The sequence below is a fragment of the Mya arenaria genome, chromosome 9 (assembly GCF_026914265.1).
Source record: "Mya arenaria isolate MELC-2E11 chromosome 9, ASM2691426v1".
In the NCBI taxonomy this organism is placed as follows: Eukaryota; Metazoa; Mollusca; class Bivalvia; order Myida; family Myidae; genus Mya; species Mya arenaria.
The window spans coordinates 62,839,718-62,860,070 of NC_069130.1; the positions used below are offsets into that span (position 1 = coordinate 62,839,718).

The 20,353-nt window shown below is 35.2% G+C and overlaps 1 protein-coding gene across 2 annotated transcripts in view; it reads left to right on the plus strand.

Moving 5' to 3' along the window:
• The window catches only part of LOC128246917 (general transcription factor IIH subunit 2-like), a 30,158-nt gene continuing 9,805 nt past the window's right edge, over nucleotides 1–20,353 (plus strand). The window contains exons 1-12 of one of the 2 annotated variants that reach the window (XM_052965451.1): nucleotides 1–120; nucleotides 1,805–1,919; nucleotides 2,383–2,469; nucleotides 2,923–3,028; nucleotides 6,320–6,425; nucleotides 6,713–6,803; nucleotides 7,112–7,199; nucleotides 10,650–10,726; nucleotides 11,324–11,409; nucleotides 18,789–18,892; nucleotides 19,311–19,419; nucleotides 19,870–19,909. In XM_052965451.1, coding sequence (XP_052821411.1) covers nucleotides 65–120; nucleotides 1,805–1,919; nucleotides 2,383–2,469; nucleotides 2,923–3,028; nucleotides 6,320–6,425; nucleotides 6,713–6,803; nucleotides 7,112–7,199; nucleotides 10,650–10,726; nucleotides 11,324–11,409; nucleotides 18,789–18,892; nucleotides 19,311–19,419; nucleotides 19,870–19,909 — 1,065 coding nt within the window. In that variant the 5' untranslated portion in view covers nucleotides 1–64. The remainder of the gene's footprint in view (nucleotides 121–1,804; nucleotides 1,920–2,382; nucleotides 2,470–2,922; nucleotides 3,029–6,319; nucleotides 6,426–6,712; nucleotides 6,804–7,111; nucleotides 7,200–10,649; nucleotides 10,727–11,323; nucleotides 11,410–18,788; nucleotides 18,893–19,310; nucleotides 19,420–19,869; nucleotides 19,910–20,353) is intronic. The other variant, XM_052965452.1, reaches the window with a different exon arrangement.

Genomic DNA, 20,353 nt, shown 5'->3' on the forward strand with positions numbered 1-20,353 from the left:
CCGTTCAATCGTAGTTAGCGCAAAATTTGCATGCTGTGGCTTCAATGAACAACACTTTGCAAAAATGACGGAAGAAGATGACCAAGGATATCGCTGGGAGACTGAATATGAAAAGACCTGGTATGTTGTAAAAACTCATTATCGTGAAAGAGCTTTTTATGCAGTTAAAATAGACTCTAGATCAGGAGAGATAATTTCTATAGTCCTCGAAGGGGATGGGGAGGGGGTTACCCGTTATTTATCACAGTTATGCACCAGTCAATTGTAACATCGCCCCACCCCCAGGTCCGGGGGATAGCTGCGGAAATGGTCCGTGTTTTTACAGGTGGCCCAGCACTGCCAGGGGTCACGGACACTACGGACCATGGACATTACGGACCAGACACTACGGACCAGATTTAGGGACATTACGGACCAGATTTAGGGACATTACGGACCAGATTTAGAAATTTACGGACCATGATTTATATTGTTTTTAAACATTTTTTTTAATTATTCACTCATTGGTCTGAAATTTGTTAATAAATACTTGAATATTAGTGCTCAGTATGACAATTATCTTTAATGTAACTGAAAAATCCCATGAAATTCCAATGTTAAACATCAATGTATGTTTAATAAAGTATAATGATAATTCGAATAATAATGAATAATAATGAACGTAATATGTGTTTATCTTATAATTGTAAATGTGAATATTAATGTTTTCATATGTGATCGATTGCTTTCTGAAATAAAATTTGAATAGTCATATTTGTTTGTTTTCCGTTTCATCTGATTTAATTGAAAGTGCGCCGTTACAATGGGTTTTCACACTTTTATGATTGCCAATTAAAGGTTGTCAGTGTAATGTTTGTTTCTTTTGTAATATACCGCCGATAATTACGGGTACAATTATAACTAATTAAGGCAACAGAAATTGCCAGTTTGAAAAATCAGTTTGCAAGAATTGCAACAAACACACATCGTTTATTGTTTATATGTAAACACTGATATGTTCTTATATGTGCTCGATTTATTTTGGTAAATAAACTGTTTTGGGTTCATGTAAACACTGACATGTTCTTATATGTGCTCGATTTATTTTGGTAAATAAACTGTTTTGGAACATATATCTTCTGTTGCTTTTAACTGATTTAACTGCCGATCTATTCGAATTTCACGCGATTTTTCACAGTTTTATGGAAGATATAACGTCATACTGAGCACTCATATTCAAGTATTTGGGTGCAAATACATTCGAACACCTAGCCCAATAAATTAATAGTTAGTATCCATTCAACACAATTGTTCAAATTGTTCTAAATCTTATTTATCTTTATTTAACAAAATATCAAATTCCAATTATAAGTGTTCAATGTGCTCATAAGGATGAAGACAAAGAGTGTATAAACCATCAACATATAAATATAGCACGTGACGCGAATACTGTCCTTTGTTAAGTCTTGGCGGGAACCACATTGATGCGGTAATATTATATAACACAGGTTCTCAAATGTTGCCTTTTTTGTGTACGGACAACTTGTGAACATATCTTGTCATTTTTAGTAGCATTGCGATTGGGTGAAGCTGTGTTTGACTTTGAACTTAAGAACATACAAGTAAATATTATTTAGGCATTGTTAGATAACAGAGATGTGACTGGTTTGCTGCAAACTTTCCTGGACATTGTTCTATCGTTGCTCGAAGACCAGCAGGTTAATGATCATGGCCTACTGCATTCTCAGAACAGGCAGTTGTTCAAGCTTCTGTATTTCATTAACTTGTTATTTTTGTGTCTAATTATAAGTTGTTTTTTTGTCAGGGAAGTGCTGCAAGAAGATGCAGAGGGCTCCCTTCAGGCTAGCATTGATGAGCTCGTTCACAAGGCGAAGCGGAGAAAACAGTTGGAGAAGATCACCAATGTCCGACTGGGAATGGTTTGTATTATGTGTTAAAACACATCATGATCTCCTTGACTTGCTTGAATGTTTTAGACGAAAAGGGAAATAAAGTAATACTTTTTATATGCTTTTTTTGTTTTTGGAATTTGGAATAATGAAGTCGAGATAATGGAATAGACTTTGTGTCAGTGTTGGTTAAATTAACCATGGCCTGAAATGAAACCTTGGATCAGTTGAAATCAGCTGTTTTTCTGAAAAATAAAATCATTTTGTGTTGTAGCTAGTCCGAAATGTTCAAAATTGATAAAAGGATGTGTAAGGTTAATTTGAGTGTCTCCATTTTGAGTGGATTTTGTTACCAAGCATTGACATCCCTGCTTGTACAACCTAAAACAAGATAAAAATATTGGCATTGGCTCCGCAGTACTTTTGTTTGACTCTTGCTGACCCTTTGTTTTATAAAAAATTGTGTGATTTATCTTCTGCTTTTATTTTTCAGATGCGTCACATGTTTATTATCATCGACATGTCTTCAGCTATGGATGATCAAGACCTTAAGCCATCAAGACTAGTCTGCTCCTTAAAGGTAGTTAGTGTAGTCTAGGAATAACAGAATTATATGGACTGGGCTTAAGACTCTGACTCTATAGCAAAACAAACCCAGTGTAGTCTAGGAATAACAGAATTATATGGACTGGGCTTAAGACTCTGACTCTATAGCAAAACAAACCAGCAATATTAGCAATGAGTCGCTCATTCAAACTGACAATCGGTTAAGACCTGTTGAACACTCATCAAATGAGAGGTTTCAATGAACAAGCCTGAATGTTTAACTAGTGCTTGGCATGAGAAATATTCCACAAGCCATTACTGGTTCAAGCTACTGTGGTTGAATTTCAGAGCAGAAATGTTTTGTATAGGACATTGTCAACTCTCTTATATAGTAAAAAGAGGAACAAAGATTATATTTTTGTATGAAAGCGATTTGTGGCATTCATTTTTGTAGGTTTTGATGCATTTCATCCCTTCTTGTCTTCAGTTATTGGAGCATTTTATAGAGGAGTATTTCGACCAGAACCCTATCAGTCAACTGGGGATAATTGTAACCAAGAACAAGAGGGCGGAGAAAATCACCGAGTTAGGAGGTCAGTCTATATCACACATACCTTGTCCTGCTAGATGAGCGAGTCATTACTCAGACAATTTTCTTCAGCTATACGTCATAAAGTTTTTCTAAAAAGTTTAAGTGCATTGTAAACATTGTTGAACAGTTTAATAGTTTTGTGTCGCTTCCTCCTGTTCTTAAGGTAAATGTGTTAAAACCTGTTACCTTGTTCGCCCTAGTTATTTTTAACCAAAATCTGATGAAAGAGGTATCAAATTTGTGTGGCCTTAAACATACCGACATCAGTGTTCGAAATTCACGGTAGCCCGATAGCCCGAGGCTACCAAATTTCAGCTGGGGCTACCGATTTCAACATTGCTATTTTATTTATTTCATTTAACCCATTCCTTCATAGATACGCATTTATTGGCCTCTGCGACCAGTGTAGATTCAGACCAGCGGGCACATCCATGCCGTCTGATCAGGATCTCCACTGTACACTATTAGATTCTAGAATGATTTCCTGACATAAAGCGAACAGGGGAGTTCCTGACCAGACTGCACGGATGTGCCGGCTGGTCAGGGTTCCCGCTGGCGATCGCCACTGTCGCCATTTGCGACAAAATCGCAAAAGTGGCGACAACTTTTCAAATTTGGCGAATTTATGGCGACAACGATTTTTTTCTAAAATATTTTCTTAAAATGACGTAAGTGGTGACCATGCGGCCTGCATGATAATCGATTCTGTCACTGTCATAAATCAAGCGCATCTGCTGGTGCGACAACAAAAATTAATCCGATAATTAAAGCAAGCAGTCACGGCCCAGTCAACACCTCGCTAATTATTGCAGAATTTTATTGCTTTCACGGATAAACAATGACATCCTTTAACTGTTATGTCTCTTATTAGCAAACAATTTTAATATTTAGCTCAACAGCCTTGTTGTTGCGTAATTATCGTGTTAGTTTTAAATATGCAAATCGTAGAATTTTATGTTGTCGGAAAGTCACTTGATATGCAAATTTCGTAATGACGTTTACGCGCTAAAAATAGACTTGCTTTCGGTTTTGTCGCAATTTGTAATTGCTATAAATGCAGCATTCTAAGAGTTCAAAGAGTGTCAAAAAGATTAACAGAAATCAAATAAATAGGATTAAACCCCATTTGATAAGGCTTCTAATATGTTGGCTGGAGTAAAGAGTAGGTAGACAAATTTCTATTAGGAAAGTTATGGCCCTAGTTTGACAATGTATATTTCTTTGAGTTTCCATTTATTCTAAATTTATCTCATAATTTCACAAATGTATTCTTTTATTGTATGCAGGCATTAGACTGAAATCAACATATTGATGTTTATGTCACATTTTTATGCCCCCACAAAGTGGCGGCATATAGGGTTGCCCTTGTCCGTACGTACGTACGTACGTACGTCCCGAAGATTGTTTCCGATCTAATTCTTGAAAACCGTTTGTCCAATCCTCACCAAACTTTAAACACATGTTTGTGACCATAATATCTTGATCAAGTTCGATAGTCATGGAAATCGCTTTAGTCATTTAGGAGTTACGGCCCTTTTTTGCCAAAAATTCCCGAAGATTGTTTCCGATCTAATTCTTGAAAACCGTTTGTCCAATCCTCACCAAACTTTAAACACATGTTTGTGACCATAATATCTTGATCAAGTTCGATAGTCATGGAAATCGCTTTAGTCATTTAGGAGTTACGGCCCTTTTTTGCCAAAAATACTTCAAAAATATATGTTTCCAATCTAATTCTTGAAAAGTATGTGTCCAATCCTCACCAAACTTTACATACATGATTGTGACCATAATATCTTGATCAAGTTCGATAGCCATGGAAATCGCTTTTGTCATTTAGGAGTTACGGCCCTTTATTTGCAAAAAAAGACTTGAAAAATACGTCCCGAAGATTGTTTCCGATCTAATTCTTGAAAACTGTTTGTCCAATCCTCACCAAACTTTTAACACATGTTTGTGACCATAATATCTTGATCAAGTTCGATAGCCATGGAAATCGCTTTAATCATTTAGGAGTTAGGGCCCTCAGATTATCCTGAATAATCATTATGGCTTATTTTCTGTGACAAAAAATCGAAGTGGGGGCATCCGTGTCCTATGGACACTTTTCTAGTTTGCAATATTTTTTTATTTATATACTAGTCCATATACAATGAATTTTGTCAACAGAATAACAATTTGCTTTTTATATCTTGTGCTTCATGTACAACAAAATGTTATGATTTGCACGACAATGTGCTAATTAAATGCAATTTAAGGCTCTTAAAATGCTTAAACCCCATGAGCTTCAGGGGGCTTCGCCCCCTTGGCCCCCACAAGGGCGCTGCCCTGGACCCGTAAGGGGGCCTATCGCGGCCCCCTTAACCCCCCGCGAAAAAGTGGCGACAACTTTTTAGAACCAAGGGGGAACCCTGCTGGTCTGGACCTGCGCTGGTCGCAGTCGTTTTTCGACATATTTCCATCAGGGAATGTGTTAAATATATTTTATTTATTAGCTAATATAAAAAGAAAGATATTTAAGTTTTTAATGCGAACAGAACATAATCATTCTACAAAAGTTGTCTTAAATGCGGAGGAAACAGGTGCTCGCTTACTTCCTGACAAATTTAATCAAAGTGAAAGGAGAACTGTCGGATATACAGTTAACTCGTTGTCTGTGTACAGTACAGTAAAGTTCTATTTTATACCTTTGAATAGCTTTGCCATTCATTTTTAAAGAACAATTATAGGAATATTGGCAATATAAACATCGATATATTTTTGTTGTTACTTCTGAAACTTGAAAGTGAAACTGAAAGTTGAAAAGAGAAAAATGTCATTGCACAATCGCTGGTGCATATCGGATTTGACAAGGATGCATTGGATAACAGAACTTATAGTACATGCATAACTCTTTCCATTAAATAAAAGATATGTTCAGGAAATATTTTTCTCGTATTACCTTTTTGAAAACTTTATTAGTTACTGAACTTTTGATGACTACACTAATATATGTATGACTATAATTTATTATTGACGCAATGTTCAGATTGTGGAGCATTTATTGAAACTGTATCAGCATGCTTGATTAGATATTCAGAATCGTTGCGGAATCGTATTTAAACTTCCAAAAAATATTCCGAACGAATGATACTTTTAAGTGTTTAAGTTTGGGCTAGTGAAATTGGTTTCGGGCTAGTAAAATTTCCTATCTGGTAGCCTGAATGGGCTAGTGGATTCAAAGCCGAATTTCGTACACTGCTACATGATACAGGACTAAGATATTTGGTAAAAGTGAATGAAATGTTCTCAGGTAACCCCCGGCGCCACATCAATGCTGTACAGAAGTTAAAAGAGCGGGCTTGTCAGGGAGAACCTTCACTCCAGAATTCCCTTGAACTCGCCATGCAGACTCTAAGGTAGGCATATTTTCCCCTCAAATGTATTGGCTGTTTGATTAAATGTTATTAAACAGAATTGTTACAGTTTACCTTGATACATTCTTGCCTATCTGATAACTTTATTGTCTGTAATTCTGTCTTACATGTAAATTATTTTGAAGGTGTTTTTTTGTAAGCTTTTCTGTGATAAACTCCTTTCTAATGAGGCAGGAAATCATTCATTTTGTGAAACAATGACAAAAATTAGGAACAATTTTTTTCTTTTTGAATTGTCTAAATTGTTCATGTACTTTCTTTGTTTTAAGACATATGCCTGGCCATGCTAGCCGAGAGGTTGTGTGTATATTTGGTAGCCTGACCACGTGTGATCCAGGAGACATACTGGAAACCATCAAGGTCAGGTCATCAAACTTTTCACTGTCAATTTTGGGCTTTTGTATCATTTGAATTTCTGTCAAAAGTTACAAAATGAAGTAAAAAAAAATGATGTATAATTCTTGTACTCTGGTCAATCTCTTGGCTTTTAAGTTGAATCTAAGATGATTATTCAATGATGACCGATGAATGTGGTTGTAGGTGCATTAAAAAGCTGTATTGACAAGTCTTAGATGGCAGTGTTGATGACCATACAGAAATTCAATATTATGTAGAGACTTACCATTCAAATATAAATAAAAATGCATTCACTCAATCTGTGATTATAGTTGGTGGGAGAAAGCAATATCCGTTGTTCTATGATTGGATTATCTGCCGAAGTCCGGGTCTGCAGGAAGTTGTGTTCAGACACAAATGGTGAGTTACACGCAGTCCCTACCTGTAGGTTCTGGACAATGTTTATTGAGATCATAATTGACGTGGTCAGTGTTCCAGTGGTTAATGTTTCAGTCTCTGAATCAAAACAGAAAATCCTTGTTTTATTGTACAATTTTCATTAGAAGAGTAAAATGGTAAAACCGTCAATATATGCTGTTTACAATGTTTAACAATTATCTGCATATTTTCTGTAAAAAATAGCTGCATTTAAGATAATTTATGACATTTAAGAGTCTTTAATCTCAAACTTAAACTCAAGCATAAGTGAATACGCCCCCAGGGTGTGATCCCCACCTGAAGCCTTGTTGTTGATAAGTACAGATTATCAACCAGGAATGGCAAATGGTTCATACTCACTAACACATAGCAGATTTTAAAACTGTAAATGTGGATGGCGCTTTAAAAGCTCTTCAGAGCTCATTTTACTAGTTTATAAATGGCAGATTTCACGTTTTGGTGACCAAAAAGTTCCCGGCGAATATTGATTTTTAAAATTTATTGCAGATTTGTGATTTCAACATAATCTTTTACAGCAATTTCTTATCTATCATATTTTAGAACATTTGCAATGATTTATTCATGCATTTTTATAAAAAAAAGAATTTTGTATCACCATACCATTTGTGCTAGTGTTACAATATTGCCGGTAAAAACTTGTTTTTTTTTAATATTTTGATCCAAAGAAGTATTTTGTCTTGCACTAAATGGTTCATTTATCTATAAAACAGATTGTACAGACAAAAAATAAAGATTGTTTCGTTTTTCTCAAATAAATTTATTGAAACAAACCCTAATTGGACAACAAGACAGAAAATGCTTTCTGCAAACATAGGTTTTCTTTTTATATCAGATCAGATAAGCTATAAACATAAATGTTTTGTTGTGGTAATATAAATGTCTCTAGTATGGTGCAACAGGGTTGCCAGCGGACTTGAAAAGTCAGGGAAATTGGGTATTTTTTCAAGGTCAGGGAATTGTCAGGGAATTTTGAAATTTGGTCAGTGAAAAATGAAAATCCTGAAAAGTCAGGGAAAAGTCAGGGAAAAATTATTTCAAAGGTCGAAAAATATACGCATTGAAGGTCTTTCTTGGCTATGGCAGTCTTTAGGCATTTAATATTTGACTTTATCACTCTCACAGTTAAGCATTAAATTCAAATAACAGTAAACTGTGATATTAAGAAGCATTATATGTTAACTTAGTGATTATAATACCCACTATTTACCTTAGAACATCATTCAGCCTAAAGACTGAAAGGCTTTGCAACCCTTGCATCCAGAGCTGACTAATACGTAATTTCTGTTGTATTGTAGGAATATAACACCAGAAAAGAGAATTTACCTGACATTATATTCTAATCTATAGATTATTATCCTTGTTTCAGGTGTTGCGGTTTCTTTATATCATCTAATAAAGGGATTTGATGGCAGATAATATAATTAAATTACTCTGTTTCAGGCTCTTCCTTGTTAGCATGACAAATTAACAAATATGAGTTCAAAACAGACATCTTTCAATAATAACTGGCTTACTAACTAAATACTAACAAAATCTAGTCAGTATACATGTATACCAAACTACCATATTGGCATATAACCTGCTTTGCTTTTTGCTTTGACACTAAGAAATTGTACAAGAGGATTTGTCTTGCAAACATGATGGAAACTGGTTAAATTATGCAATGCTATGTTTTTCACACTAACTTTTTTTCACACTTACTTACCATACTCATTCAAAGTCTTTAATTTTATAGTGATTATTTCATGATATACCAAAATGAGCCCTATGTTCTTGTTTTCATGCTAATGTTTCACATGTTTCACTGACCAACAGTCACACTGTGTTTGAATAGAAATAGTTAAGAATAGTAGAACACTATGTTTGAATCATTAATTTGATGTACAATGTAAATGTTTTATATTTTGGAAAATAAATACAAGTTTACATGCAAAAATATAATGGGAGGATTGGACGGCTATAGGGGAGGTCAGGAGGCCGTTTATGTGTTTGACGATTTTGGTCAGTGAAAAACATGAATTGGTCAGTGAAAAGTCAGGGAAAAGTCAGGGAATTTTATTTCACCAAAGTGCTGGCAACCCTGTGCAATTATCATTACCTTTGATATTAAACATATATATTATACATTGCTAATTGCAGTATGTGCTAGTGTTACCACAAAACAGAATGAGTAACATTAGCAGTATGTCACATTAGCAGTTGGACAGAATGTTTCACAACAAATTAAAATACAGACCTACCACAGACTGTTTGAGCTTGATACAGTATAAAACAAACTATATAAACGATTGATAAACACGGTCAATTGATAATCACAAAAATTCTTAATTCTGTCCAATAAATAACGATATCAAACACAAAAGCGGTATGAATTCAATATAAACTACGTACCTAATGAATGAATACTTACAAACGATAGTTTACAGACGACATTGTTATGTTCGAATAATTGACTCTGGGAAAGTCATCAAATTTCAACGATTTTCTTGCTTTATTAAGCGCTTGTCTTAATGCTAGCGTGACATAATGTTAACGTTACATCGAAGGACAGAATGAGCCAAACTTGGATTAAGTTTTTATCAACGGTATTCACCACTATTTTTATCATTTCAATGTCAACTGTGAACCAGTCCAATATAAAAGTAATCGCTACCCGGATGTTAACCCTCAGTCGGTGTAAATTATTCACGAATAGAAAAGGTGCTATCGTCATGCTAAAATGGGACAGAATCGATTTTGAGTAACATTAACACATTTTTAGACCTAAAAAACTTTATGATCGGGAATGACCAATTTCTTGTTACATGCAATACTGTTTTTATCCGACACGTAGTCTTTGTTTTCAGTGATTTAATAAAGGTGTGTTTAGGCTTAAAACAGTTAGCAGTGGATCATGTCTGCTAATGTTACACAACAATTCGAGGACAGATTACAGTAACGTTATCACCATGCGCAATTACCGAAAATTTAAGTATATTACGAACGAAATGCAATTATTTTAGATATATTATTGTTTTAATTAACATTTCTTGCAAACATTATTCAACAGACAAGAATAAAATACTTACCAGATGTTACTGAAAAGCATCCTCAAAAAAGTGGTATATTGGTACCGGGAAGATTTTCTGTCTTTTTTGTCCTAAATATCGGCATATTTTTACATTTTTTTACCTTATTTAACACAATATTTTCATTATTTTAATACAAATCACTTCTATTAGGTGTTCTTATTGGGTTGGGAAAGGCAATTGCTGTATATATGACGTTGACATGCAATAACAATAAATGAAAGCAAATGGGCCAAATAATTGCCTTTTTTGTGAAATCTGCCAAATGTGATGCAAAATAATTTTTCCTTTTACCTTTAACAATGCCAAGTCAACCTTTAACATGTAATTTGTTTATATGTAGGTCGTTACACTGTGATATTGGATGAGAGCCACTTTAAAGATCTTTTAAATCAGCACACCAGTCCACCCCCTGCCATGGTAAGTCTTGTTACTTCATTACCATAGCTACCCTGTGAATAAGTTTGATTTGAAATGGGCATGTTTCTGAAACTACTGTTCATAGAACACACTTTCTAAAACCTGCCAGATCTGCTTACCAAGGCAGTTATCGAAATTAGACTTTTGTATTCAAAAACAAGCCCAAATTGTTGTATTATTGCTTGTTATCAAACTAAAAATGCCCTGATAAAATCCAGAATTTTAGCAAGCCCGAAAAGAATTTTACCAGTGCAGGGCTTGCAGGCTTTTGCAATTTTTTTACCACTGCCAAGGCTGGTTAAATTTGAATGGTGATTGTTAAGTAATTGTAAAATTTACTCTCTATGAAGAACAATAAAGGTTTGAAATGCGTTTTTGCTGGTAAAGGTTTAAAATGTTTTGCGAGGTTTGCAAATTAAATAGTTTGATACAATAAAGTACACCTATTACAAAAAATATTCGTATTAATTCTGTGTTCATTTTCTATAAAGTGTAGCATGATTTAATTCTTTTATACAGTGATTTTCTTAAGATGAACAATCTCTTTTATGCCCCTTGATAATATTTGTTACCACTAATGTCTTCTTTTTTTTTCAGATGAACACCGAGTCTTCCCTGATCCGAATGGGCTTCCCCCATCAGCAGCTAGGTAGTGATAAGGACAAGCCTGCCATGTGTATGTGGTATGTACATGTATTTGTGTATGTAATTTAGTCATACATATGGGATCAGATTGGATGGGTTTTCCTGAAACATCATTACAAGACAAAGACAAGCCTGCTTTTTATATGTGGTACGTACTGTACATAGACTTTTGTAAAGTACTGGGTCATTGTTTAATGATCATCAACATGGATCAGATTTGACAGGCTTACCAGCAGCTACCAGGTTGTTTGTAAATGTTTGTAATTGTCATAGTATTCTTGTGAATACCTTGTCTTTTTTTAGCTCACCAGGGTTCGAATTTAGACTCACATACTCGCAAAATGCGAGCGACCTTTGCAAATTGCGAGTGACTTTTATTCAAGCTCGCAAAATTCTGCGAGTGGCTTTTTCTAGACCACAAAATGTTAAAAAGGAAAGTAGAATAATCATGACCTTAACTCAGCTGCGTAGTAGAGTGTAAACAGCCTATAAGTGGCATATTTACACTACCAGTATAAAAAAGACAGTACGGAGTCACGCTCTAGTAAGTTTTCAAAAATAGAACAAATACGGAAAAGGCCAAGTTTTATCTCGAATCTTTCCAGGATGCTCTGAGGCGTGCATAATACAAAGTGAATACAAATGACTTAATTACCTAGCTCAATCATTGGCTAAATTTAGCGCATTCACACACTATATGTAAACCCTATCAACCTTTGAACATATTTCCGCCCAACTGTCAAAGTGAATAGACTTCGTCGATCGATATATTTCATGGTCCAGAGCATCCTCGCTACTATTGCTTTTATTTATTTTAAATTTATAATGTTATTGTTTTTAGCTCGACTATTCGAAGAATAGGTGGGCTATACTACTCGCCCCAGCGTCGGCGTCCGGTTAAAGTTTTAGGGCAAGTTGGGATTTTCACTTAAAACTCCAATACCTTTCATTCAATTGACTTAATGCTTCACACAGATGTTCAGAGCCATCACATAATGAGGTTAGATAACTCTATATTATCTTTTATACAAATTATGGCCCCTGATTGACTATGGAAGTTATGTTAGGCCAAAAAAAAAAATGTCTTGTTTCTGGTCACATGCCTCAAAAAAAACAGGGTCGGTAGGTAGGTTTTTTTTTTTTTTTTTTTTTTTTTTTTTAATTCAAACCTTTGGAATGAAATAGTATAGCGTTTGAAAAATGATGAAATATTGTCTGCCAATACAACACCATCAAATATGGCTTAAAGGAAACTGGACACAAGTTTATAACCATATTTATGTATTTATTAGTTTAACAGAACAACAACAGCACTATTATATGACAAGAAGCAACAAGTCCAAGACTAGAATTTGAAATAATCTCAAGAAACAATTGTCATTCTTTGTCAGAAAACAAATATAAACATGGATGGAAGAAACCGTAATACTGGGTATTTAAACATCACAGAGACAAAATCTAACTAAGTGTAATGTCAATGGTTCTTCATACAGAATATTAATTTTAATCCTTTAAAACATTAAAAACGAAGGTCCAAAAATGAAACGTTTTAATATGACGTTCGGTATTTGAGAGAGACGAAGTATTTAAATCCATTCACTCAGCATAATGATTCACGCTTCGTCGGCATTATTTTGCCTTAATTCGTCCGATTCAGATAAACCTTGTATATGTGTATAGATACAGTACACTCCACGCGGAACTACCACTTTCCGTTTTCCTTGGCGGATTTTGGTCATCGCAGACACGACATCCAATTGATCATAATCCTCTTTCCTCCGCGTTTTTACTCGTTCACCCACCGAGGCTGATCAGTGGACCGTATAATTACAATCGCCGCGTTACTCGGGGTTAAAACACCGCGAAACTCGAAGGAAAACCGATAAGAATCTCCCACTGTATCTAATTTTGTTCAATTTATTTGATATTTTTTGCTACACCCGTAATTATTTATAAAAATAATTTATTTCGCGTACCTAATTTTCGGACATCCAAAGGACATCAATCGTAACTTTCACACTTACCAAGTTTCAACCTTACCTAACCGTATACACCACTGTTGACAAGTTAATTAGTAAATACCCATCCTAAACGATGTATTGCATGTAGAAAGAGGAAGTGTGAAATATTTATTGTAGGATTAAATAAACAACAAGGGCAATCAAGGGATTAAGAAATCAAAGACATGACATTTTTGTAAAACGATCTGCCAATAATAAAACTTTACCACACTTATAGACTGTAAGAAGCAATTATGTACAGTTATACTTATTGAATCCTCAATAAAGGTCAACACATTCAATGATATAGGTAACTAATTAATGTGATGAATTAAAGTTGAATATGCAAAACTTAAGTTACATTCGAAAACACCACTCAGAAACATTAATCCTGCATAACAAGATACATGCTCTCCATGAGATCCTCGTGGGTAAAACTGTGAGTTATGTGACGTCACACAGTGAGACTGTTTGATCTGAAGCCGATAGAATGTGTTATTCATTTCAATGCATGTATAAAATGGTGTTTAATGGGATTTTAATTAACTTGATGAAGGATTTACACTTATATGGGTAATAAATAAGTTTAGAACCATTGATAACTACGGATACATTAATAAGTGTTAATAAGTGGTAAAATGCAAATTAAGAAATAATGACCGAAAAATATTCACACTTACAAAGTTCTCAACACCTTCATTACTCCAATCTAATTAAGTTCTCAACACCTTAATATAGTAAGAGAAATATGACAATAACAAACACAAACGCACGCTATGGTATATCTTTTAATTACATAATGTGAAAAACAACAGTTGTTTGACGATGCTGATGAAAATTTACAATAATTGTTTTTAAAAAGAAACTTACTGTACTTTGAAAAATTAAATGTCTCATTATTTAATACTGTTTTAACAGAAGCGATGTACTGTAGTAGCTATGCACAAAACGCGGAGTTCCGCGATTAGGTCAATAAATCGATACGATCACCGGCGCTACCGGCAATAAAACCCTCCATAGAAAACGATTAACTCGGTGCAACTCGGCGAAATTTAGCGAGGAAAAAGGTTGCGTACTCGGCGGAAATCCGCGATAAATTAAAAACGCCTCCGAGTCACCGAGGAAAGTGGTAGTTCCGCGTGGAGTGTACTGTAGTCTTTTGAATTACGAAAATGTCGGTGCCAAAACTGTCATTCTCGGTCTAGGCATTATTTGTTTTACGATGGCCCTTTTACGATATCTAAACAACCATACAACTTACCGAACATTTAGCTTCAAGTCGGACATTTTCTCGCTCGCCATGTAAATCGATGAAAAGACTTTTTATTGTTGTTTGCGAATGGGCAACTTTAATGACACTACAACCGTCGAAGTGCGAACATTTGTCTATTTTTATGGCTATCAAATGCGTAACAGACGTCGTCTGCGCAGGGCCAGCCATCTTCGACACGGCCGTATAAAAAACACGTCACGAATATAATATTACTGTCGGATAGCGCGGTTTACTCTTCGGCGCCGGGACCGGGAATCCCGGCTCACTTTACGCTAATTATAAAAAACGGTCTTTACGCTATAAAAAAAAAACGGTCGGGGGGTAAAAAGTAGGGTCGGTCGGGTGACCAGAAACAAGACATTTTTTTTATTTGGCCTTAAAGTTTTAGGGCAGGTTGGGATATTGTTTAATAACTTCTATACCCTTCATTCAATTGACCTAATACTTCACACAATTGTTCAGGACCATCACCCAATGAGGTTACATAACTCCATATCCAATCCAAGTTATGGCCCCTGATTGACTTGGGTTAAGTTTTAGGCAAGTAAAAGTTAAGGGCAAGTTGGGATTTTAATAAAAAAAACTTCTATACCGTTCATTAAATGCACTTAATGAAATTCAAAATTATTTACGACCATCTTACAATCAGAAACATAACTCCGTTTCAAGCCTAAATACAAATTATGGCCCTTGAATCTTTTTTTATTTTTTTATTTTTATTTCCTTTGAAAGACATATTTGTATATTCTTAACCACATTTTCATAATGGAAAATCAAGTTATTTGAATGACTTGCGTCTTTGTTTGGGCGGGCTGGTGGGAGGGCAGCATCAAAGTCACCTTATGTATCAAATAATTTTAGTTTGGTTTGACATAAAGAGACCAAACTTGGTATTTTTATACGTTATTGTATTCTAAGTCAAAGCAGCTTAGTCGAGCGCGCTGTCTTACGACGGCTCTTGTTAATACTTATATCTACTTTATGAAATCTGCAACGTGTTTGCTGGATGGATATTACCGGATGGGGAGGGTAAATATACAAAATGAACAATGTCAAATTATTGGACAGCTTTGTAATCAAAAAGGGGCCAGCATCCGATGAGTCTTTCCGTACCCCCCAAAAAGAATAAGCCATCAACAAGTTCTAGTAGTCGAGTTACTCAAGATTGATACGTTTTAATATTCATAATATGTCTTAGGTGTAAATTTCTACTTAAATTAGATAATATTATAAGGGAATAAAGCAAATAATAAAATTGCAAGTTGATTTTTCATTTTGCGAGTTGCCTCAGAAAGCACTGGCAAAATTTTGCGAGTGCTCCTCAAAGTTAAATTCGCATGGGTGAAAGTTTTCCGTATCAATACGGAATTCCGTATTTTCGGTCTTCTCAGGGGTCATTTTTCTAAATCATGTAAATCCGGGGAGTTTTTCGAGGGGGTACACCAAACCCCATCATCAACATCGCGATCTACTCAAAATTGAAGATAAAACAAAGTTAAATTTTCTGGTTTCCCATTTTCGGTCTATAAATAGCGTTTCCCTTATACAGTCAATTCTGTCGGCGATATCAGCCGAACGTTTCCGAAAATAGTCTTTTCTTTTCGTAAAAAGGCATAGCCATTCCAATGTTCTCTGAATAACCTCGGCAGTTTCCGCGCCAACAAAAACTTGGATGGCGGAAAAAGCCGGTTTTCGCCGAATATTTACGGTCAGTAACCTTTAGGACTTTTACGACACACCGCAAATTGGAGGCAAAAATAAACAATGAAATAAATCGAAATACTGCTGTCAAAATTGAACAATGAAGTTTGTACCCCCAGGGTATAATACTAAAGAGCTTGAACAGCCTGCGAAAAACAAATGGAGGTGGCAATGGCTGTCAAAAGTCGATTCGAAGGGTGTGAAATGGTCCGATTGGTAATTTGATAAAAATACAAAACACTATTCAATATAAATCTTTAATTGTATTCTGTTTTTCATTTTTTAACTTTTATTGAATGAGTTACAGAGTTAAATGAATTCTTGATTAATGAGCAAGAATTGAAGTATTGAGGGATATTTCTGTCAGGGGCCTTATGTACATGTATGTTGACAAAAGCTGCCAGAAATATTATAAATATACAACATAGATTTGATTGATTAAAAGACAGGAAAGGCTTTGAAATTTAAAAGGAAAGGCTTTGAAATTTAAAATGCTAAATTCCTGGAGCTTCCGGGGGCCTCCGGCCCCCTGGACTCCTGGCCAGGGCTTTGCCCTGGACCCACCAGAGGCCCTGCGGCCCCCTGGCCCCCAGCTTAATTTTTCAGTATTTTGAATATTTGCAACTTTCACCCATGAATTCGAACCCTGCTCACCTTAGCCGTAGGCTGAGGGTGAGCTATTAGGATCGGATGATTTCGTCTCCGTCGTCTGTCGTCCGTCCACACTTGGTTTGTTAACACTGTAGGGATCACATTTTTGCCTCAATTGTCACATACTTGGTCGGTATGTTTGTCCCAGTAATTACGAGTTTGTATACGGGTCCTTTGGGGTCAAAAACTAGGTCATAGAGCCCAAATAAGGAAAAACCTTGTTAACACTCTAGAGGTAACATTTTCAGCCCAAATATCCTGGAAATTTGTCAGAAAGATTGTTTCAATGATTTCTAGCTCAAGTTCGAATATGGGTCATCTGGGTTCAAAAACTAGGTTAAAGAGCCCAAATATGGAAAAACCTTGTTAACACTCTAGAGGTAACATTTTCAGCCCAAATATCCTGGAAATTTGTCAGAAAGGTTGATAATTTTGAAGTCAAGTTCGAATATGGGTCATCTGTTTTTTTATTGTTATTTATTGTTTTAAATCATTGAAGGTACCAACTTCTAACTTCATGAACTTATTCACAGTAAATTGTGATTTTTTGTGACGAGTTATATAAAATCCAACCAAAATATTGTAATAGTTATTGCCCTTTGTATATTTTTAAACAAATGCATATTTGTCATGTGTTTAAAAAACTGGACATACAGGTATAATAGTTCCACCTATGGTGTATGGAAGGGCAGACAGGCACCATCCAGTTTGTAGTCCGATCAATTACTTTTTAACCCTTTGTCCAATTATAATCAAATTTGGTCTGAATGTGTATGAACGTGTTTGATAATTAGCAAAATTGCTGAAGTTACCCGATAGTTATTGTGCTCTTATCATAGAAATTACCTAAAATTGCTCTTGTCCTATCAATAACTTATTAAGCATTTGTCCAATCATCACAAAATTTGGTGAGAGCGTGAATGGGCAAAATACATCAGAGAAGCCAAATCCCTGATATTGCCCTTTAATTATCAACAAGTCTATAGCACAAAGTTTTACTGAGGTGAGCGATATAGGGCCATCTTGGCCCTCTTGTTTTGGAAGGAAGAAGTCCTGGCATTATCGAAGCCTTTGTACTGTCGTTATCAGGGCTGTGCTAAAAATATTAACATTGGCAATTTTTCTTGAACTAATTGAAAGTATGCAAACAGAACTTAGTGGACGATATGCACGTGTATAGCAAAGCAAATAACTTGGGCTTTTATAAGGGGTTGAGTAATTCCCCCTTTTTGACTGGAAAGCCCACCAAATACAGACAAGCGAAGGATGTTGATGGCACATGGTTTTCGTTATTTGAAAACTATATATTTTATAACTATATAATGTTAAATACATAGTTGGAATGATAATGCACTTGAATGAAGCATATTAACTGATCCAAGGGCAGTTGCGACAATGATCCTAGTCGTTGTTGGTGTCATATTTTGGTTATATAGCCTGTAAGAACTATACTTATGCCCAAGGTCCTCAATTAGATTCATTTGAACAGTCTCAAATAGTAAAGAAATTTACCAGCTATTACTTATTTTACTTTAAGTTCAGTTATATTTCCAAATTTGAACTAGCCTCATTTCCATTTGAATGAACAATTTTGGACGGCAGCTGGTATTTTTTGAGAACAATGAATGCCAGTATTAAATTGAAAAACAAAGTTGAAAACGAAAACAACTAAGTAGTTGAAATCTGTGACACCCTACAGATTTTCAGATGTTGTTTTTATGACTTAAGATCCTTTAATGAAACTAGCCCAGACTTGTAAGCCTCATTCCCACTTTTCTTGTGCTCATTGCAGTCACCTGGACAGTAAGACTGTGGAGGGGTTCAGCACGACGGGCTACTTCTGTCCCCAATGTAAGAGCAAGTACTGCGAGCTTCCCATCGAGTGCAAGGCCTGTGGTATGTATCCAATAACTACCTTCTGCTCGAAACACAAATTGTGAACTCTTTAAAAATCAAAATACTGTAAATCACTGATTATAAGATGCTAGCGTAGATAGGATGCAGGCAAAAAACCTCCTTAATATGGTTTATAGGAAACAATGCCTCCATTGGCCACCATGTTTGTTTACAGTGACCAAAAAGATATTTTTTATGAAAATGGTAATGGTTATTGTAAACCATACAATATTAAATGCAAAGCAAAATATGTTTCCTTTGTTTATTTGTTTCATACATAATACATAACAAATTGTTTATATGACCAATCATACCATTTGTTTCGATATAAATGATACTTTTACTAAGAATTACATATCGGGAAACATGACCTTGAGATACAATCCTTGAATTTAATGAAATCTTTTCTGACACGCAGGTTTGACGCTCGTGTCGGCCCCTCATCTAGCAAGATCCTACCACCACCTGTTCCCACTTGATCAATCAAAGGAGGTCCCGGTCACAGATTTTGACCCGGGCTTCAATATGTAAGCTTTATTAAGCATTTTTTTTTGTTTAATTTTGATGAATTACCGGTAAGTAGTTCTGTTGGTAAAAGGAGTTCAGATTGATGAGAAATTCATTATTCACAATTCTATTTTATTTCAATAATAATATATTGTTTGAATGGTCAGGAATTTTATATTTTATTTCTTTTGTCTGGTAAAATCATCAAAATTTGTGTTTAAGATGAACAAGCCCGAATTCTATCTCGAGTGCTTAGCATCCAAATCTACCAACAAGCCAGACTCTGTGATGTCCATGCTTTGAGTAAGCCTGAAGAGCATTTGACCAATGCAGTGCTTGTGCTTATTTTGACCACTGCCAGCATATAAAACCAAAAGATTGTGTAAAGTATTTAAAGGTTAACATTATCTTAACTCAAGTGTGTCAAGATAAACTTAACTTTTATCACAAAAAAATTTACTTTGTTGCAGATACTGTTATGCTTGTCAAGGCCAGATTTCGGAACAGTCTGTAAGTGCCTATTAAACCTCATAGTCTTTCCTTTATTCACAGAACTGACAACTTGAAACAACAAATTACATGGACTTTATTTGTCAATTTGCAAGAGAAAACATTCATTTCTGCAAGTAGGGTTTAAGCTAACGAGTTAAATGGAAGGGTGCTAAACTTTGGTCTTTTTTGGTAACGCCCATCTGTCCTCTGGGAGACCAGCATGAGCACCCTTTTACCTTCATGGAATAAAAAGCATAAGAGGGTCAAATATTTCTTCGATTAAAACTTAAAATATGATTTCAGCATCCTGTCCTTTAAAGCCTTAGTAAGATGTCCTATCTGATTTCTATTTCTCTAGCATATAAGAACACCAATTCTTTCAATACAATGTTTTCTTTATTTCATTGAAAGTAATTAATATACACCATAGAAGATTGACTTCTGATTTAAAGTTTTGTTTAT